At 45.2% G+C, this 22,442-nt stretch overlaps 1 protein-coding gene across 2 annotated transcripts in view; it reads right to left on the reverse strand.

Annotated features, from left to right (window-relative positions):
* Nucleotides 1-22,442, reverse strand: part of PPM1H (protein phosphatase, Mg2+/Mn2+ dependent 1H) — a 254,172-nt gene that overhangs the window by 64,018 nt on the left and 167,712 nt on the right. For both annotated transcript variants that reach the window (XM_059403605.1, XM_059403606.1), the window contains exons 5-6: nt 20,760-20,844; nt 5,100-5,218 (exon numbers count right to left, since the gene is read on the reverse strand). In XM_059403605.1, the coding sequence (XP_059259588.1) occupies nt 5,100-5,218; nt 20,760-20,844 (204 nt within the window). The remainder of the gene's footprint in view (nt 1-5,099; nt 5,219-20,759; nt 20,845-22,442) is intronic.

Below are 22,442 nucleotides of genomic sequence, written 5' to 3' on the forward strand. Positions count from 1 at the left end.
ACAGGACCAGGCTGTCCTCTGAAATAAGACCGTCATAAATGTTAGAAAGGCTTTGCTTAAGGAAAGAATTCTGGTGTACTTTACTCATAACCAGAACCATCTGGAAGCAATCTTGCATTCACACGATGGACTTCTCTTCCTCTTTGGCCCTGGCTCTCTCTACAAATCCCATCAGGCCAGGAACAGCTGCTGGAGAATCTGGCTGGACGCCAGGGGTGTAGCCAGAGCCCCCTCCCACACGAATGTCCTTCTGGGCCCCGGGCTCGCCCGCCACCCCCTGCCTCCCATGGGCCTGGACACAGCGCACGACGAACACTGAACCCACATGAGAAAGCTAAATCACCAGCAGGCCCCAGAGCCGGGACCCGGTGCCACAAAGGCAGCTGTGAGAAACTGCTGTTTCAACTCAGTTAACAGAGACGCTTGCCAGCAAATTACAGCCCGAGATGGCTCAGAGGGCTGCGGGTCAGGACAGAGCTCACACCGCCCACTAGTGAGCAGCACTTAAGAGCAGCTCCACACAAAGGGCCAGGGAGGAGGGGCGCTGGCTCGCCATGAGGCAAGGCCGGGATTCCAGCACCAGGACCGACGACACCAGGCACGGAAGGTGAGGACGGGGCCATGTCAGGGACCGACCCGGTGCCGGGGGTACTGTGAAGAAAACGCCTTTGTAAATCAATCTATTGGGGGAAACGATCTGAGGTGGGCGAGCCACGAAGAGACCGGTTTCATTATGAAGGTGCCGGTGACAACCTTCTGTCCTCTCCACATTGGGGCCTGCCAAGTTGCTCCACGGTCTCTGAGAAAGCGTGAGAGTAGGAGAGAAAAGCCCCCCCATCAGGAGGAAACACACTCATCCTTGATGATGAGACAAGCCCCGCCCCCGGCGGAGCTGACAGCCAGCCTCTCCCTCACCTTCCTTTCTGCCGCAGATGTGCCTCGTGCCTCGGACAGCTGCCACGACGCTGGGAATGAGAGCAGGCCATTGTCCTCAGCAACACGGAGACCTGGTTCTCAAGGGCTCTTGCCCAACAAGAGGACCCCCAAATCACACAGACTCTTAGGGACAAGCATGAAGCCTCAAGGTTTAATGTGTCTGGCAATACAGGAGGTCAGACCAGGAACCAGAAAAGTTAGTGCCTCAGTGGCTCCTGAAATGCTTCATTCATCCCCTCCTCTTCTTTAAAGTACTTTCGGGGAGACACTAATCCTGGTGGATGGGGGACCCCTGCTTAACTTCAGGTCACCGCTCCAAACGGAGTAATTAGGTCTAATCTTGCCCTGAAGAAAAACGGACTGTTGCATTGTATCAGAAAGAGCTCTAGGAGTCACGGACCTGGCAGTCCTTGCTCGAACACTTTCACACTGGCAGAAGCTGAACAAACCACCGAATCCCTCAGAGTCTCCACCTGCTCAGCTGTGAAATGGGAACAAGGAGGAGTCCTTCAGCCACGGGCAGTCCGGCGCAAGACATAGTGTGCTCCTCCAAGTAACGCTGCTGGGGTTCATGTCCCAGCTCCTCCCCTCCTACTGGTGACGTAGCCCTGAAACTTAGCCCCTCGGCCTCAGTTTCTGCAACTGTGAAACATATCTGGTTCACTGTTAACGATGAGGGATCATCGAAAGCTCCCATTGCGGTGTCTGGCCCTTAGTCCCTCCCATAACTGTCAGGTAGGACCACTTCTATCCTGATTCGTGGGGGACTCATGGGGGAGACAAACATGACCACCACAACTAGGAATTTACTACAAAGATTAAAGGGCTTTGAATTATGTGAACCCTTGATTTGTAGAAGGGTTTCAGAAAAACAAGTTCACAGGCCAAGGCTAATTCTGAAGCCCAAAAACATAGAGGGACGTGGCAAGGGCCTGTGTCCTTGAGCGTGACACACACCAAACACTCACCCGACCACCTTCAACCAATTCCAACCACTTGGTAGTAATTTAAGGCGTTTGTGGGGAAAGAGCCGCAGACCTTCATCTCCCTTGCTATAGAACTCCTTTGCCACCTTTCTCTTTCTATAGACAACTTGGAAACAGCAAAATATGAGCCCATTTTTTTTTTTTTTTTTTAAGTCTACAAGATAACTGCTAGATCCGAGAGGTTCAGTTAAAAAGGAATTCATTAAGGTGGAGGGCGGGAGTTTACAAGAGCAGTGGTCTAACTTGGTTCTAAACTTCCCCACTTATTTCAAGCTCTCCTTTTTCTTAAGTGTCCTTATCAGGTCAAAAGAACAGGTAGGAAATACACAAAGATCTACATAAATCTCTGCTCCGAGCCAGAGCTGGCGCCCACAGCCGCGTGGGGAACCATGCTTAAACAAGCCAGTGAACCATGTCTGACTGAAGCCATTCTCAGGCTTGGCTCTTCAGTTACTTGGTACCTTCTGTGGAGTTCCATACATTAAATACAGCTTATTTATGGACTGCTTATTTTCCTTAGGATCATGCTAACACAGTGTGTGGGGGTGTGTGTGTGAGAGAGAGAGAGAGAGAAAAAGAGTGTAAGAGACTGAGTGTGCATGTACAAAGTTGGATGAAATCTAGTCCCTGAACTTATCTACATTTTAAGAATTATAAAATAGGGGTAATCTTCAGCCATTTGTCTACCGAGTGTGTTGTGACTGCATAAATCTAATTGGCCTCTGGCATAGAAAGAACACAGACAGCCTTGCCTCAAGCTTAACCTATCTCAGATGAAAGCCTGCTCCTATCGCCCCACCCTTCCCGTGGGCCGTCCACAAGGGCTCCGCCCCCTCAACTGCCGTCAATCACACCCTTCCCTTTCTTTCCTCCAATTAATAATCCCTGGCGGTTCACTGGGTGTCAGGCACCAGGGGAGGCCATCCACTCCCTGGGGCATTACAGGCTAGCTCAAGAGACCTGTCAAGAGTCATTAATTGGAATTAATGACTTACCCTTAAAATTATCTCTGGACTAAATCCCAGATTCTTGTTTGTTTCCTTCCTTCTCTGTTTTCTGCTTCCATCCCTCTCTTCGGCCCCAGAGACTGCAATCTTTCCCTCTTTCCTTCCTTCTCTTGATTTATCTAATTAGGGGCACCCCGGTTGCTGAGTCAGTTAAGCCCCTGCCTTGGGTTCAGGTCATGATCTCCTGAGAGCACGAGCATGCTTGGGGGGGGGGGTAGAGGAAGAGCAGCAGAATCCAAGCTGAGCAGGGAGCCCCATGTGAGGCTCCATCTCAGGACCCTGAGATCACGATCTGAGCTGAAATCAAGAGTCAGATGCTTAACGGACTGAGCCCCCCAGGTGCCCCTTCACATACATATTTCTATGCTGGTTTTCTTCTAGCTACCTGAGTCTGCTTTCATCATTCTCCTTCATAGGACTGCCTAACTAGAACATTGCTTTCATCATTCATTCTCCTCAGAAACACACCAGCACAACCTGCAGCCTCCCACAGTAAATGTATTTCTCTGAATGGCTTCCCTTATCCTCGGCTATGTTCCCTTGATACCGACTCAGTCGGATTTCCCACAGATGCTCTCTTTTTGGCCATCTTTCACACTGTCTTGCAGATCCACTTTTTTTGTTTATGTGTTTGCAATCATGGGGATTCCTAAACTAGGACATCTTTCCTTCCATCATTCTAAACTCTGCAAACCCCAGACAAAACCCCACCACACTTTTCCAACTTGAGTAGCCCTCACCTTACATTTTTCTGTGACAAGTGATGATTTTGCTGATTCAAAACAAATGAACTTACAAAGACAACCCAGCCGGGTAAGGATAATGATTCTGGGGCACCAAAACTCCAGACCCTCAGAGCTGCAAATAGGGTGAACCCTTTCTGCAACATCCATTCATGTTCTAGAACAGGGGTAAATATTTTACGCTTTGTAGGTCATACAGTCTCTGCTCCAACTACTCAACCACCTTGTTGTAGAGTGAGGGTAGCCAAAGATCAAATGTATACAAGTGAATATGGTGGGACTAAAAACAATTACAGAAAGGGGCCGTGGGTGGAATCTGGCTTTGGGGCCATATTTTGCTGACCCTGCACTAGATGAAGAGTGGATAGTGGTGACAATCTTCTCTTTTAGATGGTAAAGGACAACTGGAAGTGCCTCAGATCACCCCTTTATCTTCCGTAGGTGTGCATTCCCAGCCTAGGAGTACATTCCCAGCCCAGAAGTCACCACCATAAGAATTTGGGCTGTGACCATCTGTTAGGACTATTTTGGTCAATGAAGAAAAGGACATGGAAACTACTTTTGTGCCGAGGCTGGAGATATGCCAAGGGGAAGAGTCCACTGTCTCAACCTCCTGCTTTCCTCCAGAACGGAAGGAGGATCAGGGTTCACTACCTCGGGGCTAACAGCAAACCTTCACCCACACTTTCACACCCCAGGCCCCGCACACTCTCATTTAGTCCTTCCAGCAGTCTTATTATGCAGATGTACTTTACACCGTATCTATTTTTCATACGGAAGAAGCAGAGGAGGTCTGCGTCCGTGTTAGCCACTGACCCACTCCAGAGATGGATATGGTGTTGCCACAGGTGTGCTATGGGAGGAGGACAACCCTCGGCCAAGACTCTCATCTCGCTCTGAATGTGAAGAAATAATGCAGATGGGTCATTACCTCCAGTCCTGACAACAACCCCATAAGAGAAAATACTTTCCACTTTATTCTTGGAAAATTGGGCTCCCAGGGGTTAAGCAGTTTATCCAACGTTGCCTATTTAGAAAGATCAGAGTTAGGATTCACATCCATGTGAGTCTGGCTCAACAGGCTGTTAGCCCATTTCTTGGAGCCGCTGACCTAAAAACCAACCTAAATGAGTTTTAAAAGCCTCAAAAATGCTTGCTCATCTGAAGCGAGGAATTATGTAGCTTCGTGGGGTCTCGTGTCCCCAGGGAGGGCCTCAGAGCAGCACTGAGGCAAGCCAGCCCCGTGATCTGAGGACTGGCATCCAGGCACCAACAGCAGAAGTGGACACAGCTCCTCTATTCGTTCACCACCAGCCAGGTCTCCGGCTGCACTACCTGCTCCAAATGCATAAATGGCTTTTGACAGTGGTGATGCATCCCTCACACATACCGTGGCAGTGCTGAGGCAGAGGGAGGCGTGTTCTTACCAGCCTGTCATATTAAAGTCCCTGTAGAGCATCTTCTTTCCAAGCTCCTTTCTCTGTACTCTCCTTGGAAACTCCAAATGTGTGAACTCATTTCCCAGCAAGTGAGGCTGCATGAATGCCTAATAGCAAAAGAAAGGGGGGGGACACACACACACATACACATATTTAGAAGAAAAAATAAGACTCGAAAATGTTTTGCAAATCAAGACAGTCCGTATTTCAAAAACAAGAAAACTGTTCTATTTTAAAGGAAAGAATTAGATTTACAAAGCTACAGTTATCAGCAAATAAAAATCACCAAATGAATTTATAAAGGGATGTAACTACTTCACTACATGTGACAAATTAATTATAATCAGAGACATGGATCACTAAAGTCAAAAGGAAAAGTCAAAAGGAAAAGAAACTGAGTTTCTCCAGAAGTTCACTTTTTAATTCAAATCCAAGATTGTTTCACTTTCCTGAATGGCATGTTGACGCATCAAGAAAGCTCACCCTGACTCTCCTCCTTGGCTCTCTCTGCTCTCCTACTCACACTCTCGGCGATCATGGCCTTGCCTTTGAAACCTGCACGTGAACCTCCACATGAACACAATGGCCAAGAGAGCAGGTTGGGGCTGGATACACCAGCCGGGAACTTTCTGTTGGACTCCTTCCATTTTGCTCTGCAGTAATTTGATCATGTAATTGGAAGACTATTGCACAGCAGATGGCTTCTTCCCCTCCCCCAAATCTCTGTTCACACTACAAAAGTCTTCAGCAAACAGCCACTTAGGGAATTGCTTTGAAACAACAAACAGTCTCATTGTCACGTTCGACATTCAAATCCAGCTCTCCAGCTCTCCGAGAGATGAAATGCTCAAGTATTAACTTTCCAGCTAGAAAGCCACACACCGTAAGCAAACTTGCATTGAAGCTTCCCCACACCACGCTATACGCTTGCTTATTAGCAGTGTAGTGGAATGGATCCTTTCTCTTCCTCCCTTCTTCCCTCCCTCTCCCCACCGCTGCCCTTCTCTCACCGTCTCGCAGAGAAGAGTGGGCAGAGCAAATCATGACCTAGCACTGTAGGCAAGCAAGGGGTCCCTGCCACAGGACAGAGGGCCATGTCCTCAGTTTACTGGCAATAGGCATCTCCCACAGCCTCTTTCCCAAGACCTGACATAGGCAGATCTCCTGAAGATTCTCATGGAAGTCTGGAGGTTCAGCTGGATGTTGGTCATCCCAGGCTAAGCCTATCAGGAATCAAAGGCAACAAGCTGAATTGTCACTGGGTTGGCTAGACTGGGCCAGATAATGATATTCTGAGCAGGCTTGGAGACATGGCAGAACAGTCCTGACAAGAGGAAGGGTCTTTACTGTCCACTGTAGCCCCCAAAGTTCTGGGGTCTGGCAGGAATTCTACACCATCTCTGAGGGGCTCTACATCAACCTCTGCTGGGAGTGAGGGTTGGGCTGCTGATGAATATCAAGAACACTTAAACACTGAATTTGACAGAGAGGTTCCTTGGGAAGGAAGGAGGGAGGGAGGAAACTAATACTTCACAGGGCATGTCAGTGTGTGGGCTTTGGGGGACACAGACTTGGGTTTGAGTCCAAGTTCTGCATTTAAGAGTTATTATTAGTAGTTGGTGATTAAGCTTCTGGAGCCTCAGTTTCTTACTCTCCTAAATTAACTCTGTATTTATCTCACACGTTTAATAATTAAATGAATGCACTTACCATAGTCATCTCTTCTCATAAAAAAAATGACTATATCCTTCTCACGGTGCCTGAGCCCTATTACATCCTAACTATGACACGTGCTTTGTGAGCTCTCATGTTACACTGCCAACAGTCTTTCAGGGGGGACTGGCTACAGAACCTGCGGGTCCCAATGTGAAATGAAAATATGGAGCTTCTGTTCAAGATTAAAGATTTCTAGACAGCAAGGGCAGATCACTAAATCGTGTGCAACGCCCTGTGCAGACGCACGAGTCACACGCCCAGGAAGCCAGCTGTCCGGACTAAAGGAGCAGAGGCATAAACCATCAATGAATGGCAATATCTACTATGCACACTTTGTCATCCCCTAGAACGGTGGGACCCCATCAGCACGACATTCTTCTCCCCAGCCCCCCCAAGTTGCTCGAACACTGACTTAGGGGCTACCAATACTAGCCACTCGGTACACCTGTTACTACATCAACAACCCTACAAATCATGTGCCACAGACTCAAGTGACAGATGGGGAATGAAGACCCAGAGAACTTGAGAGACATTGCCCAAGGTGATCAGCCAGGGCTGGGTGGTTTTTCACACCATGTCCGTAACACCCATTCCAGCCCTTCAACCTGCACATGCATTTACAAAAAACAAAAAGTGGGAAAATCCCTGTGGCCCTGTTACTCCTGGACCATGCAAAGTCTGAATCGTCAATGGGTACCTGTGAGGATCCAGTTAAAAAAAAATTACAGATTGCACATAGCTTGGCTGTAAGGATGCTCCTGAAGTAGCCAGAAGAAATCCCTTAATAATACTGTGAGGAAATAAATGAGTAAAAATCCATACAAAGAAATTCTGTGGTATCATTTATTTTGACAATATAGAGAATACATAATGATACGGAAAGAGTAGATGTATTTGCAAAAAGCGGGTTATCGAACAATGTATGTCAGTGAGAGAGAGAGAGAGAGAGTGTGTGTGTGTGTATACATGAGCTTATGTAAGTGGAATCATATATACACAGATCCATATAAAACACAGACGTACATATAAGTGTCAGGCGAACGTGATAACCACTACACTACGGAAACACGTACATATAAGTGAACACGTGTATAGCAATACAGGTAAATACCACACATGTATATGATTAGCAAGCAGGTTAGGATCCAAAGGCCTTTTCTAAGTACATTTCTTCACAGACTCAAGTGACCAAAAGGGGTCAGTGTGCAGCATCCCAGTATTTGGCCCCCTTACCAGGAGGCTGAGTGGCCCTTTGATGGTGCTGGAACCAGGTACTCTCACACCCTTTCTGCTAGTACACATTGGCCTGGGCAGTGGTAAGGGGAAGACCTGCTGAGGCAGACGCCTGCAAAGCAGCTGGGAAGTCCTGAGCAGCCCACTCTCTGCACGGGCCACCTCACCTCTCCCTGCGAGGATGAGCCAGCTAGGATATACCTAGGACATGTATTTACTATTTTTAAAATTCACCGTCCATATCCTAATCGTGGGCTCCTTCTTACCAGCAATTTCAATACTCACTATCATTGGTATTTGTCAGACCCAACAGGAGTTACTGGTGTTAAGGAAAAAACAACTCAAGAAGTAAGTAGAGCAAATAGGTGATTGATTCACGAAAAATGAGATGCTATAGTACAATGGTGCACACACCTGTAGGTTTTCAGAGGAAAACATACTTCTGCGCCTTTGGGTGTATCTTTTTCTGTGGTGCTCATGGGAGTTTTTGTACTTCGTCTTAGGTGGGCTGTTACGTTGAAATACCACAGACTGGGTGTTTGAACACTCTGTCTCCCAGCTCTGGAGGACGGGAAGTCCAAGATCCAGGGGCCAGCAGATTCGCTGCGAGGCTGGCAGACTCACCTCACTGTGCCTCAAGCCAGCTTTCCTCGGTCTCTCTTGGGAGAGACACGGAGACCCCTCGAGTCTCTTCTTCTCAGGACATTTCTCCTATCTGATGACGGTCCTACTCTTACGATCTCATTTAATCTTAATTCCCTCTGTAAAGGTCCTATCTTCAAATTTAGCACTCCGGGGGGTAGGGCTTCAACATAAATTTTTGGGGGACAGCAGCTTAAACAGTCCATCACATGGTCCTCTATGAACACATCTATGTAAGTACATACTCTCAGGCATCTAAATGTAAAATGTTATCTTACAGCTTTCTATTTAACTTACCTGTATTTATAACCATTTCTACTATTGAATATGATTATTAATGAAAACCCTAAAAATCATTATTTTTTTTTTTACTTATTTTTAATAAAGTTTTTGTTTTAATTCCAATATTGTTAACTTACAGTGTTATTTAGTTTTGCCTGAAATACAATACAGTGATCCAAAAGTTCCACACATTACCCAGGACTCATGATAAGTGCACTTTTTTTTTTTTTTAAGATTTTATTTATTTATTTGACAGAGATCACAGGTAGGCAGAGAGGCAGGCAGAGAGAGAGGAAGGGAAGCAGGTTCCCCGCTGAGCAGAGAGCCCAATGTGGAGCTCGATCCCAGGACCCTGAGATCATGACCTGAGCCAAAGGCAGAGGCTTTAACCCACTGAGCAACCCAGGTGCCCTGATAAGTGCACTTCTTAATCCCCTACCCACTTCCCCTCTGGTAACCATCAGTTTATTCTCTATAGTGAGGTGTCTGTTTCTTAGTTTCTCTTTTTCCTTTGCTCATTTGTTTAAATTCTTAGCATAATACTTTCTAAGTATTCATCCATGAGACTGAAAATGGCAAGATTTAATTCTTTTTTATGACTCAATAATATTCATGTGTGTATGTGTATCACATTTTCTTTATCCATTCATCTATCCATGGACACTTGGGCTGCTTCCATAACTTGACTATTATAAATAATGCTCCTACAAACAGAGGTGCATGCATTCCTCTAAATTAGTGTTCTTGTATTCTTTGGATAAATACCCAGTAGTCAAATTACTGGATCATAGGGTATTTCTATTTTTAACTTTTTGAGAAACCTCCATATTAATTTCCATAGTAGCTGCCCAGTCAGCATTCCCACCAACAGTGGAAGAGGGTTGCTTTTACTCTATATCCTCGCCAACACTTGTTGTTCCTTGTGTTGTTGATTTTAGCCATTGTGACAGGTGTGAGATGACATCTCATTGTAGTTTTGACTTGTACTTCCCTGATGATGAGTGATGTTGAGCAACTTTTCATTTGTCTGTTGGTGATCTGTATGTCTTCTCTGGAGAAAATGTATATTAATGTCTTCTGCCCATTTTAAAATTAGATTATTTGTTTTTTGGGTGCTGAGTTGTGGAAGTTCTTTATATATTTTGAATACTAATCCATTATTGGATACGCAATTTGCAAATATCTTCTCCCATTCTGTACTGTGCCTTTTTACTGACTGTTTCCTTCACTGTGCAGCTTTTTATTTTGATGTAATCCCAATATGAGAGCCCCGTTTTTAAAGTAAGTTTTAGAAAATCACTGAGAGGAGCTTCACTGCCCCTTGTTATTCCAATAATTTGAGGGAATGCTAACGTCACTGGGAAGGGCCTACCACGAGGCTTGAATTCAGGGGATGCCAAAGCCCACTGCTTCTCAACAGCCCAGCATATAGACATTCTATTCTCAGAAGCAGAGTGGACCACAACTAGGCAACTCAGAAACAACTTCTCAGAGGCTACGCAGCATTCAAGCAACACAACTTGCTAGTGTTACTTGGCTAGAGCTGTCCTGTCTCACCAGAAGCATCACTCTTGTCAGCCTTCTGGAATCTTGAGCCTCAAAAGTGATTTTACTTTGAATTCAATACAAGCAACATACCCAAAGTCTAAAGACTATAAAATGTGGGTGTAAGAACTTACTAGATTCCTCTCAGCAATAAAGTCCAATGGTATCTTGACTCCAAACTTTTAAGACTTTTGGATGATTTTAGAATGTTTTGCTCGACGGCTCCTATCTGGACAGTTCATAAACAGGTATACAAGACTACTGTCCTTTCCCAAGGCACGTTTCATAGGGATGCTGGCCTGTGAAAATTGTGGGCCTTAACGGGATAAAAATCCAAGACAGGGGAGCATGAACACATTAAGATCCCTACAAAATAAAAATTCTGGACACTCTCCTTGTTTTTCTCACATGCTGGATATATTTTAGCTCATTCTCTATAATGACAATATTTGGGCATATGTATGTTAGAACATCTGCACTGTGATGAAAATAATACCAGCCACACTTAAGTATGCTCATTATTTTCAAACCTTAGCTATAGGCCAGGGCCTAGCATAGCACCTAACACAGTAAAGACTCCAAGTAAGCATCTGCTGGGAGAACAAATACGAGACACTCTGACCTGCTTTACGCAATTACATTTGGTAATTAAACTTTGTAAAATAATACAGTATAGCTTTCAATTTTTTGAAAAACTTAAAACTCAGTTCCATGGCACATAAAAACAATCTTGGACACATATTACTGTATTCTGGACTTAGTTAACTTTTTAGAATTTGATAGATACCTTCCTATAAAACCACATGTGTGTGGGTGCAGTTACACCATTTAAAGCCTCATGGTATTTCACATTCCTAAGAATATCCAAACAATGTCATGTCTCTTCTCTACTTAATAAGCTTGCTGACTAGAAACCCAGAGACATATTTTATACTAAAATCCAGTTTAAAGTGTGCTGGCCTGTTTCATGTTTAAAAAAAAAAGGACACACTCTTTGTACCTCCATTTTTATCCTAAACTTTGAGACTCTCCCACAAGGAAGCATAACAGAATGTTCCTAACTGAGGGGTGGGGGTGGAGGTACACTGAAGGTCATGTGTTGCCACAAATGACCCCTGGAAAGAAAGCTTGGTAACTACTGCCCCTACCAAACCAAAGACAGGCTGCCAGGAGACCTTTAGGGAGTCTGAAGAGCGCAGGTTTGCTAGAAAGAGGGTAGGGCCTATCCTTGCCACTTAGTGTCTGTACAGCTGATGATGATAAACTTCCAGACATGGTTATGTTTGTCCAGGGACAAGACGGTCAGCTCATCTAGGGAAACGATGCTAGAGTAACCTGCTGTGCCAAGAGGCAGCAAGACACCAGAGATGGGGAAGGAGGATCAAATGCCTTCTGGCTGCTTTGCTCTCTAGTTCTTGGCAGAAACTAGCTGCAAGGGGACAGAAGTAAGCACTTACTGTGAACAAACACAACCACCCCATACCAGTGAGAATCTGAGTCACAAAGGGATTCAGCAGGGGACAAGCCTGAAAAAGAGATGCCTTCCAGAACCTTCTAGGAAGCCTCTCATTAGAGCGAGGTGGATGAGAAATCTGAACCCAGGTCTGTCTCATTCTGGAACACATGGATCTGAGCTCCACCTTCCCAGACCACTGGAGAGCTTTGTACACCTTCGCAAGGCAGGGTGGACACAGGGAGGGGAAGCGGGACCCAGAAGTAGAGTGATATGTATGGAATGGTTACAGGAGGAGGCAGAGCACCAGGCTTCCTGTAGACACTGAGATGGTGGGTCCTGAGGCGACTCAAAATTGCATACTGGGAAACACAAAATGCTTACTCCTTTTAATAAAAGTACCTTCTGCTGCTCTGTGGTCATCTTGCCAGTGAGTAGTGCCAGCTAGCAAGAGGATTATCCAAGGTCTGGGGGTACCCAGCCAAAGGAATGCATGTGACTAACACATGAACTCCCCCATGTGCCAGGTATCAGGGGCTAGGGATTCAAAGAATAACAAAAAAAGAAATCCCTTTATTCAGAGCTCTCGCACGAGTTGGGGAGACTGAAGAAGGCTCTTGGGTGGAATGGAGATATTCCCGGGGCTAAGGGATAAAGAGTGGGGCACTCATTGGATGGGTCAGAAAGAATCTGAAAAGTATCTGAAAAGCTGGTCACCGAAGGTGTCTGGGGCCAGAGCAGCAAGGGGAGAGGTGAGGAAGTGCGAAGCAGCATGGTGAATGGAGGGGCTTTTGAAGGTGCTTTTAGGAAAGAACAGAGACGAGGCAGAAGGGTGCCTATCTTGGGGACCGATCTAGCTGCTTCTCCATGGGCTCCTGCGGAGCCCCGAAGAAGGTCCCTCCCACAAAGAGTAATAACCAGTTCAATAAAGTGGTAGTATTTTTTGTAAAAAAAAATTTTTTTTGAGCAGGAATAATATATACACAGTAAATTTACTATATCGTATGAGTATGGGCCCACGTATTTTGACAAATTGGCCATGCTCATGTAATTGGGATCTAGATCAAGAAACAACATGTTAGCAGCACCTGGGGGCAGGACCCCATCCAACCACTGCTCTCCCTAGCACCACCCCAACCTCTGGGTTGGGTCCTCTTCTTTGTGCACTTTCTATGGAATCCTATAAGCTGCCCCCGGTGCTGGGTGTTAAGTCTGTGTGATTCATCCACACTGTTGCATGTAATTAAAACGTGTTCATTCTCAGTACTGTGTGGCATTCCAGGCCATGACTCTGGCTGACAAGTGTCTTATGCATTCTGCTTTCCAGGGACATGTGAATAGTTTCCAGTCTGTGCTACTACAACCCATGCTGCCGTGCACATTCTAGTTTGGTGAACATTTGTGTACCCTCTGGTTAGGTGCCTACCTTGGATTAGAACTGCTGAGCCAAACCCTTTTTCAAAGTAGTTGTTCCAATTTCTACTCCCATTGGCAAGATACGGAAGGTAAAAACACTCATGTGTTCAACGAGAGGGCAGATTTCATAGCAGGAAATAGTTGGCGAAGTCCTCTTACTAGAGAACTTTTATAGGAACTAATTTGTTAAATGTTCGGACCTCTCAGTATTTGAATGGAAGTTGCCAAAATGAGGATTTTCAGTGTTTAACACAAATCTTAAGACCAAAAAAACCCAAACCCAAAACAAAACAGAACAAAACCCACCCCTGAGCAATCTCTCCTCTTTCTTGCCCATAGAAAGGGAAAAACCTTGTCAGATTTTATGACGGAAAGACTGAAAGCCTTACATTTCAGGGTGATTTACCATGATAGAAAGTCTAAGGTCACGAATGCAATGAAATTAATAACATCAGCCAAGCCACTGATGGTCACACTACCAGTCAAATGAGACGGTGATCCCAGAGCCAAGGCTGGCTGCCTGATTTACAGTGCAGAGATAGAATATTTTGGTTTGGGTTAAACAAAAATGAAGGGAAAATGTTAATGGCTGAGATCTAAATATGTATGCGTTGGAGTCTTTCATAAGGATTCTCTGTCTTAATTTGTCCTTAAAAATCCCAAAGTAACAGGAACCAAGCTTATGTATATATGCCATTATGAAACTGAATATTGATAAAATTCTGTCTGGCTACATGGATGTCAAGAAAGATTCACATTTAAATTTCTACATGGGACTGTGCTGATCAACCAGAGAAAAGCGTGCCCCTAAAATAACTCTAAAATTGTAAAATTTATAGCTTACGCTAAAGGAGCCACATGGAAACTGGTATGCAAATGGATATATTAAACAAAATTGCCTAGATTTGTCAATTCTGCAACAGTTTAATGTATAGAATAAGGGGTAAAAAGTATTCATTTACATAAAACATATAAAGTTTCCATATTTATATGCTTAATGCTTTTTTCCTCCCAAGTAAAAATCTGGGAAAGGAATTCATTGGAAGACAGAACAACTCATGTCAGCAAAAAGAATGTGCCTGCATATCTTCAATCCCTCTGCATATGCAAATGGAATTTATAAATTTTATAAAAGGCCACAGAAGTAGTCCCGAAGGCAGGACGGCCATACAAAAGTTGTCATATACAGTTAGACATGAAGCGAAGAGATTTTATTTTGTCTCTGATCTAGGCACTGTTGTAAGCACACTATAAATATTAACTCATTAGTCATCATCCTGTCATGGGAGGAGCCCGTAATTACCGGATTTCACAGATGAAGCAACTGGAGAAGAGAAAACTGTATATACAGTTAATGTTTGTCTTGGTAAACCTCCGTGAATGCTGTCTACCTCTTTCAGAACGTATTTAACTTTAACATTTTTAAAGGATGCACTACACGATCTTGCTTCTTTACACTCAGATCAATTTTTAAGGGACCCTATGGACAGATGGCTCTGGCTTTATGTGTCCCATTTTTCCTTCACAATGTTGCAAGGGACAGGGGTTTCAGAGAGTCTAAAGATTCTATGAGTGTAGCAACTGTGCAGAAAGACTGAGCTTTTTTAAAGAATAAAAGTAGTTAGGGATACATTCTCGTGGTTACTTTGTTTAGCTGTGCGGAATTCATTTTCTTAGGTCTGCTCAGGGTGTTTAGAATACCTCAACACCAAGCCTCTGACTCCTCCTGACCTGGAATTACACAAAACATCCATTTATATTCATTTTCAAAATCAAGGCTCTGGGGGTACCTGGGTGGCTCAGTCGGTTGGACATCTGCCTTCGGCTCAGGTCATGATCCTGGGGTCCTGGGATTGAGCCCTGCATCGGGCTCCCTGCTCATCAGGAAGTCTGCTTCCCTCTGCCCCTTCTCCTGCTTGTGTTCTCCCTCTCTCTTGAATAAATAAATAAAATCTTAAAAAACAAAAACAAAAACCAAGGCTCTGTTAGTGGTGAGTTTCACTTACAGGGGCTAATGTCTCTCAGAGTCTTCCGAGAAGCCAAGCAGCACTCCCAGGCTGCCAAAAAGAAGCTCTGTCTCAAAAAGTCTGGGTGGTGCCATTTCTGTGCTTTAAAACTCGCCTGGCTTCTCTGTGCACCTGTGTCATCAGTCAAACCTATAGTACATATGAAAAATGGGGCGCCTGTGTGCTCAGTGGGTTAAGCCTCTGCCTTCAGCTCAGGTCATAATCTCAGGGTCCTGGGATCAAGACCTGCATCGGGCTTTCTGCTTGGCAGGGAGCCTGCTTCCCCTTCTCTTTCTGCCTGCCTTTCTGCCTACTTGTGAACTCTCTCTCCTCTGTCAAATAAATAAATAAAATATAAAAAAAAAAAGAAAGAAAGAAAGAGAAAGGCCAGCCATTTTTAAACTGCCGTATTTCAATTAGAAATTCTGAAACTCACAGGCAGTTTTGCGAGAAAGGTTTAAAAGGGGAAAAAAAGAGAGAGGATTGGAGCAGATTTTTCCATGACTCAGTCATCAAGCGAAGCACCGTGATGGTGAAGTTGCCGCCCTATGACTAAAGGCCTCCTGGGCTCGACCTGCTCTCGAGACTAAATGGTATGGTGGGGGTGCTGGGTCATACACAAGCACACTTGACCCTCCCCCACATTACAGTATCCTGTTTTAAAAAGCAGGTTAAGGAATATACTTTTGGGAGATCATTCTTGAGCATGAAAAATCCCAAAAAGCCAAGAGGAGCAATACCATCCACCTTGAAAACTTTCCAAACCCAACACCAGAGAAACGGCACGCAAACAATCGAACTTGGCAGAAAAGGCTGGGGGTAGTTCCAAGGACACTGCAAGAAATCACCTCGGATAATGTTGCACTTGTACGTATCAAATGTGTATTTGAAACCCACTTTCATCTCTTCTGTACATTGCCCTTGATGAAAAACAGCTGCCGACTTGGATTATCTACAAGGACAGAAGTACATTATTTGAAGGTTTGATGATACCAGCACATCTTAATGTAATCAAATCAGAGTTTATAAATATGTCTAGGCAGAATGGAGGGGAAGCCATCACTCTCACACCTTGGGGCTCCAGACATCCCCCTGAGGGAGATCCATCTCTGGCTGTCACCTGAAGCAGAGGTGGGGGTGGTTTTCTGCAGGCTGCAGCATCAAAGCAGTAAATTCCGCCAAGACACAACCATGACCAGACTGCCTTCCCTCCCGTCTGTGCCCTGACTCCATCCAAACATTCCATTTAGCTTGGTGGACCTCCTTAAATATTTTACTTCAATCATCCTAGAAACACTAAAAAAAAAAAAAAAAAAAGGCGCAGCGACAGAAGAGCGAGGCTTACCCGTGACGGTAGGATAGCGGCTTTCCCTGGCTGCTGGGGCAGAAGTTCACAGCCCCTGACCCCTTCGCCACACACCTGCCACATTCCGTGTGAACACGTCAAACCCTCAAGCCTGCTTGATTAATCACCCTGCCCAAGAATCTATGGAACAAAATTCACATCACGGGAGAGCGGCATGAAGGGCCCTCCCGAGGTCAGGACGCAAGACCGAACAAAACTAACATGCCTGCCTCATCCATCATCTTGTAATCTGCTTCCAGTGCTGGAATCCCCAAACGTCCAGCCTGTGCATACCAAGAACATTCCTCTTCGATGTGGATCAAAACGGCTCACGTACAAGGAGCTCTGAATCTTCGCCGCCTCCAAGAAAACCATTAACCATTTCTACACATCGAACTGCAGACACATGCTCAAGTCCAGTCTCCAGGGACCTAGAAGCTTTAATGATTTTATCATAAATGTGTCCTCACACATCATCAAAAGAAAATTTAATTTGACCTGAGAATAAAGAGTACATTGTTAACTTTCTAGGGATGTACTAACTCGTTTAGATCACGTAAAGAATACTATAATCCCCATTACACTAAAGTGTTTCATAATTAGTTCAAGGGAACTGATCTTCCAAGAAAAAAATGAACTGGTAGGATTAGATGCACTTAAAAGGATTACGATATATACTGTGCTTTATATTACCATGGGGTTACTTTTCATTGTGATTTCAGAACCTATAGTGAATATTTCAAGGGAGGTGTCCTTCAGAGACATCGTGTGATCATATAGCCGTGTCTGGGCTGGGCTGAGAGAAGTTATCACACTACTGTTTTCCTCTCATAACTGATATTATTTTTATTTTTTTAAAAGATTGTATTTATTTATTTGGCAGACAGAGAGAAGTGAGAGAGGGAACATAAGCAGGGGGAGTAGGAGAGGGAGAAGCAGGTTTCCCACTGAACAGGGAGCCTGATGCAGGGCTTGACCCTGGGACCCTGGGATCATGACCCGTGCCAAAGGCAGACGCTTAATGACTGAGCCACCCAGGCACCCCTTGATATTATTTTTAACACTTTATACTATAAACCCCCTAATTCACTCAAAACTTCACTCAAAAACAAAAGATTTGCATCACAGATCATGTGACTGCAGTTACTGGATTTGTTCAATTTGAAGCATACATTTCTAGACTCCTGACAGAACGGGAAGTTGGACAGCCAGGATATTTTATGTTCTGGTCATTTACAGTTCTGTTGTTTGGGAAGAATAGTTATAAACCAGAGAAACGTGAACGATTTAGAAGTAAGGATGAAAAAGAACGGGGACGGCTTTCTTACCTTTTAGAAATTCAGCAATTAGGCTCAGTTCTGTGGGCTAAGAGTGTACACACTGTCTGAGTGACACAAAAACACACATTCATCTTTAGGAACATAAGGAGTGATTCTTAAATTTAAAAAAAAGAGGGACAGAATCATTGTGGTTTGCAGGCCAGTAGGATTTGAAGTGGCAAGACTGATTCATCAAATAATAATCAAATGAGGACTCTGTGCACAAAAGAATTCTCCACGTAGTTTTCACTTAGTCTTTAAACCTGTCTTCTAAGGCTTTCTACGTCCGTTACTGATGATGAAGCTGTGAATCAGGAAGGGGCCTTGTGGAAATCACAGACACAGTCACACGACAAAGCTGAGATCGGAAGAAACAACATCTCATTGTGACCATCAAAAAATATGCGACCAATATTAGGAATCTGATAAATGTCAGCATTCCCATCCCTCCCTAAAAGTTAGCATTTTTGAACTCTGTGTACCGTTCTTGTAACATGAAGACATGAAATCATTGCAAAACAACAAAAAAAAGTCAACCTGCTGTTTCCCATTGGTTTCAGCAGGAAAACAGGACACAGTTTTCACGAAAGGGCAAGGAGGTGATGAAGACATGCTTGAGGCATGGCCAGGCAAAGGACTGTGACAGGTTTCAGGGGAAGGAGGAGAGGAGAGTACTGTGTGGTAATGATCCAGAAGTCAATACAGATATTGGTTCTTTCTTCCCTTTATTCAACGAATCCTGGTTCAGTATCTCTTCCATGTGGGGTACAACAGGAAGTGACAAAGGCAAGGAGCCTGCCCTCCAGGACTCAGTCGGGAAGGGGAAGTGGGATGGCAACCAGCAATACAACAGCATGGGGCTTCTGTGGGGTACTTCCAGGGCACGAGCACGGGGGGCTGACACCCACCCCTAGGAGGGGGAGAGGAAGCTTCCTAGGATGTGACATTTATACTGGGGTCTCAAAGCACGAAGAGCAGTTTCCCTGGCAGAAGACAGGGGAAGGCTACCCAGGAAGGGCATATGTCGAAAGGCATGCAGGTTGGGGAGATCAAGGTGTGGCCCAGAAATGGAAGGTGGTTCTCTGCCTACAGCCTGAGACATGTGGTGGCGTTGGTAGGGGCAGCAGAGAAATGATGGAGGAGAGGTGGATGGAGACCATGATTCTGGGTCTACCGAGTGTGGTCCGCATTCTGCACATTCTGAGGAGCCAAAAGGATTTTAGGCAGGGGAGTGACACATTTCACGATCAGCTCACTAGGGTGGCTTTGTGGAAGATGGATTGGGGAAAGCCAGACAGGTGACCAGGAGGGCAGCTGTTATGAACTCTACTTGGAAGGATCTTGCAGCCTGAAGGTCCCTGGTGATCCCCTAGTCTAGCTTCCCACTGTGTAAGTGAGAAACCGAGGTCTGGAAAGGTTGAGAGACTTGCACAATGTTAGCCAGCCCACAAGTCAGCGAGTTGGCACAGGAATGAGGATATTTTACGGCTGCTGCAGGGTCCCTTCCCCCACCCAGACTGCAAAAGAGAATGAGCGTTCTGAAGCCTGGGCTTCCCCGGAGTGGCTACAAGTTTATTCGTTTGGGGAAAAAAAAACCCAAAAACCAAAAAACAAAACAAAACAAAAAAACAGAAAGGTTAGAGAACAACAGTTGGTGAAAGAGAGAAACAAATGTTTTTATATTGGGTTTGGATTCCTGCTGTCATTATGTACCAGACCAACACGGCTTAGATATATATTGAGTAAAACAAACTAGACAAGGAAGCTAAGGGAACGTGCACAGCCCTTTCTAAGCTGGTCAAAGTGATCAAACCTGGACTGTTCACATACGCCGAAATGCAAAGACATGAGCAAAGTCCTTCTTGAATAGCCAGGATCAATTTCTTCCTAAGAGCAGAGGATCACTACCTTAGCTGTGCTGTCTGAAAAGAAAGCCAGTTGGCAAGAAAAAAGATGTCATCCATAGGACGAATAATCACGCTGTTGGTCCCCAAAGATCATAAGCTCGCATGATTGCCACTGTCGCTGAGCTGAGGTTCAAAGCCAAATGCCCTGACCCTGGAATCTGAGGAACAGGGAAGTGCCTTCTCTTTTCCAGAAAACTCAAATCTTGAGGTGAAGCAAAAACTCTCAAGATCTGAAAAACCAAATAGCCCTCCTATAGCCTACTCGTAATTTCAATCTGAAGAGTGTGAGCTACACAGAGAACTTATTTTCAGGACAGAAACAGGTTTTCTAACACCTGCGTCGTTCCCAAAGGGCCCCTGAGACTTCATACCTGCGTGTGAAGTGGTGGTGGGGTATCAGTGGGATCTCGGGGCTGCCCTCCTCCTCAGGACTGAGCCCCCATCTTAAGTTCAAGGGAGGGGTAGAAGAATGGTAACTGTGTTATCCAACACCCCATCTCATATTGTACATACCAAACCATTAAAAGAAACAGAGCACATCGTGTCTTCGACTGGTCACAGATGGGAGGAAAACAGCCACAATAATAAATTCACGGAGGTGGAGTGTGTTGTCACACGCAGAGCTAGGATGTGCGATCCAGAAGGTGTGTGTGGGGGAGTTAAGACCATATGTCGTTTGACTGCTGTGGGCCTGCTCCCATGTCAATAGCGACACGTTTCTCTGAAACAGCTCCGACACCATCCCCAACGCCACGGCGTTCCACCAAACTGACATGACTCTTACCAGGTACTGAAGTCGCTGGCGCTCAGTCTCGGGGGTAAATTCTGAAGACATGGGGATGATTTCTCCATTTCTGATGATTATGGCCCTGCAATGGTAAAAATGTACTGTCAGTAGCCGACCTCCTAAGGACCTCAATTCTGTGCTATGTGCACACATGAGGGGTGCCTGGGGGGCTTAGTCAGTTCAGCATCTGATTCTTGATCTCAGCTCAGGTTGCGACACCAAGCCCCGCGTCAGGCTCTGTGCTTAGTCGGCTTGAGATTCTCCCTTTCCCCCAACTTACACGCATTTACACACTCTCTCTCCCTCTCAATAAATAAATAAAGTCTTTAAAAAAAGAATACACGGGGCGCCTGGGTGGTTCAGTGGGTTAAGCCTCTGCCTTTGGCTCAGGTTGTGATCTCAGAGTCCTGGGATCAAGCCCCACATTGGGCTCTGCTGGGTGGGGAGCCTGCTTCCTCCTCTCTCTCTGCCTGCCTCTCTGCCTACTTCTGACCTCTGTCAAATAAATAAAATCTTTAAAAACACACACACACACATGAAATGCCCTAGTGATGCCTTTTCCTCTAACCTGCGTGGCAACATTCACTGTTACCAACTAAGACTCCCTCACCATATTATAGGTATCTTTACTTTAAGAACATTACATTTGGGGTAGCTGACGTTTACTTTATCTGTTAGCTGGAACCATCCATTAATGGCCAGGACCAACCATCCTCCTCGGCACGTAACAGATGTTCAGTGAACAAATGGATGAAAAAGTAAAAGAGGGAAACTGAGGCTTACTGTAAACTAATGTTTTCCAACAGAACTTGCTGTGATAATGAAAATATTTTAATCTGTGTAATCTAATATGGCAGCCAACAGCCACATGTGGGTAACGAGCATCTAAATTATGGTTAGTGTAGCTGAGAGAGTGAATTTTTTTTATTTACTTAATTTCAATTCGTTTATCTTTAAGCTTAAGCAGTCACAATGGTTAGCGCTTAATGTAGTAGACAGTACAGCTTCAGATTCTCATTACTCCATGTGTCCTTGGGCCAGGAGCACTGGCTTCACCTGGGATCATATCAGAAATGCAGACTCTCGGGTCCCACTCCAGACTTACTGTATCAGAATCTTCACTGTAATATGATCCCCAGGTGATCCAATCTGAGAATGCCTGACTGAGACTCCGGAGTTCAGGGATAGTTTTCTGGGTCCAGGAAAAAACATTTTCATCTCATCCCGAAGCTTAGGGAAAAATCACACACGTCCACAAATGTGCCCCAAAGCTACTGCTGACTCAAGCATTTGCGAGAACAGAGCTCCCCAGAGGAGCTACCGAAGGGAGAGGCCACAGCATTGCTAACGGTGGAGGAACGTTTCCTAGGCCTCGTCCAGATGGAGCCTCCTGTTCCTGGATCTTCTTTTCTGAAGTGGTTCCTAGCAGCCATTTCCCCTTACCAGTCAGTGAAGTTGCTTGCAAACTGCATTCTATAGGAACCCAAAAGCTTCCAGGTACCAGGGAGCAGGAATCCCATACACTTCTCTGTGAAGAGCCCCAACGGGAGGAAATGCCTTCCCTGAGCTCAGCTCCGGGTGGCTGCATCACTGACTCTAGGGTCAGCTGCATTCTTTGTGCCAAGAGTCCCCAGCCACCCCTTCCTCCCCCAACAGAGGTGGTCCCCAACTCAGAAGCAA

The sequence above is a fragment of the Mustela nigripes genome, chromosome 6 (genome assembly GCF_022355385.1).
Source record: "Mustela nigripes isolate SB6536 chromosome 6, MUSNIG.SB6536, whole genome shotgun sequence".
In the NCBI taxonomy this organism is placed as follows: Eukaryota; Metazoa; Chordata; class Mammalia; order Carnivora; family Mustelidae; genus Mustela; species Mustela nigripes.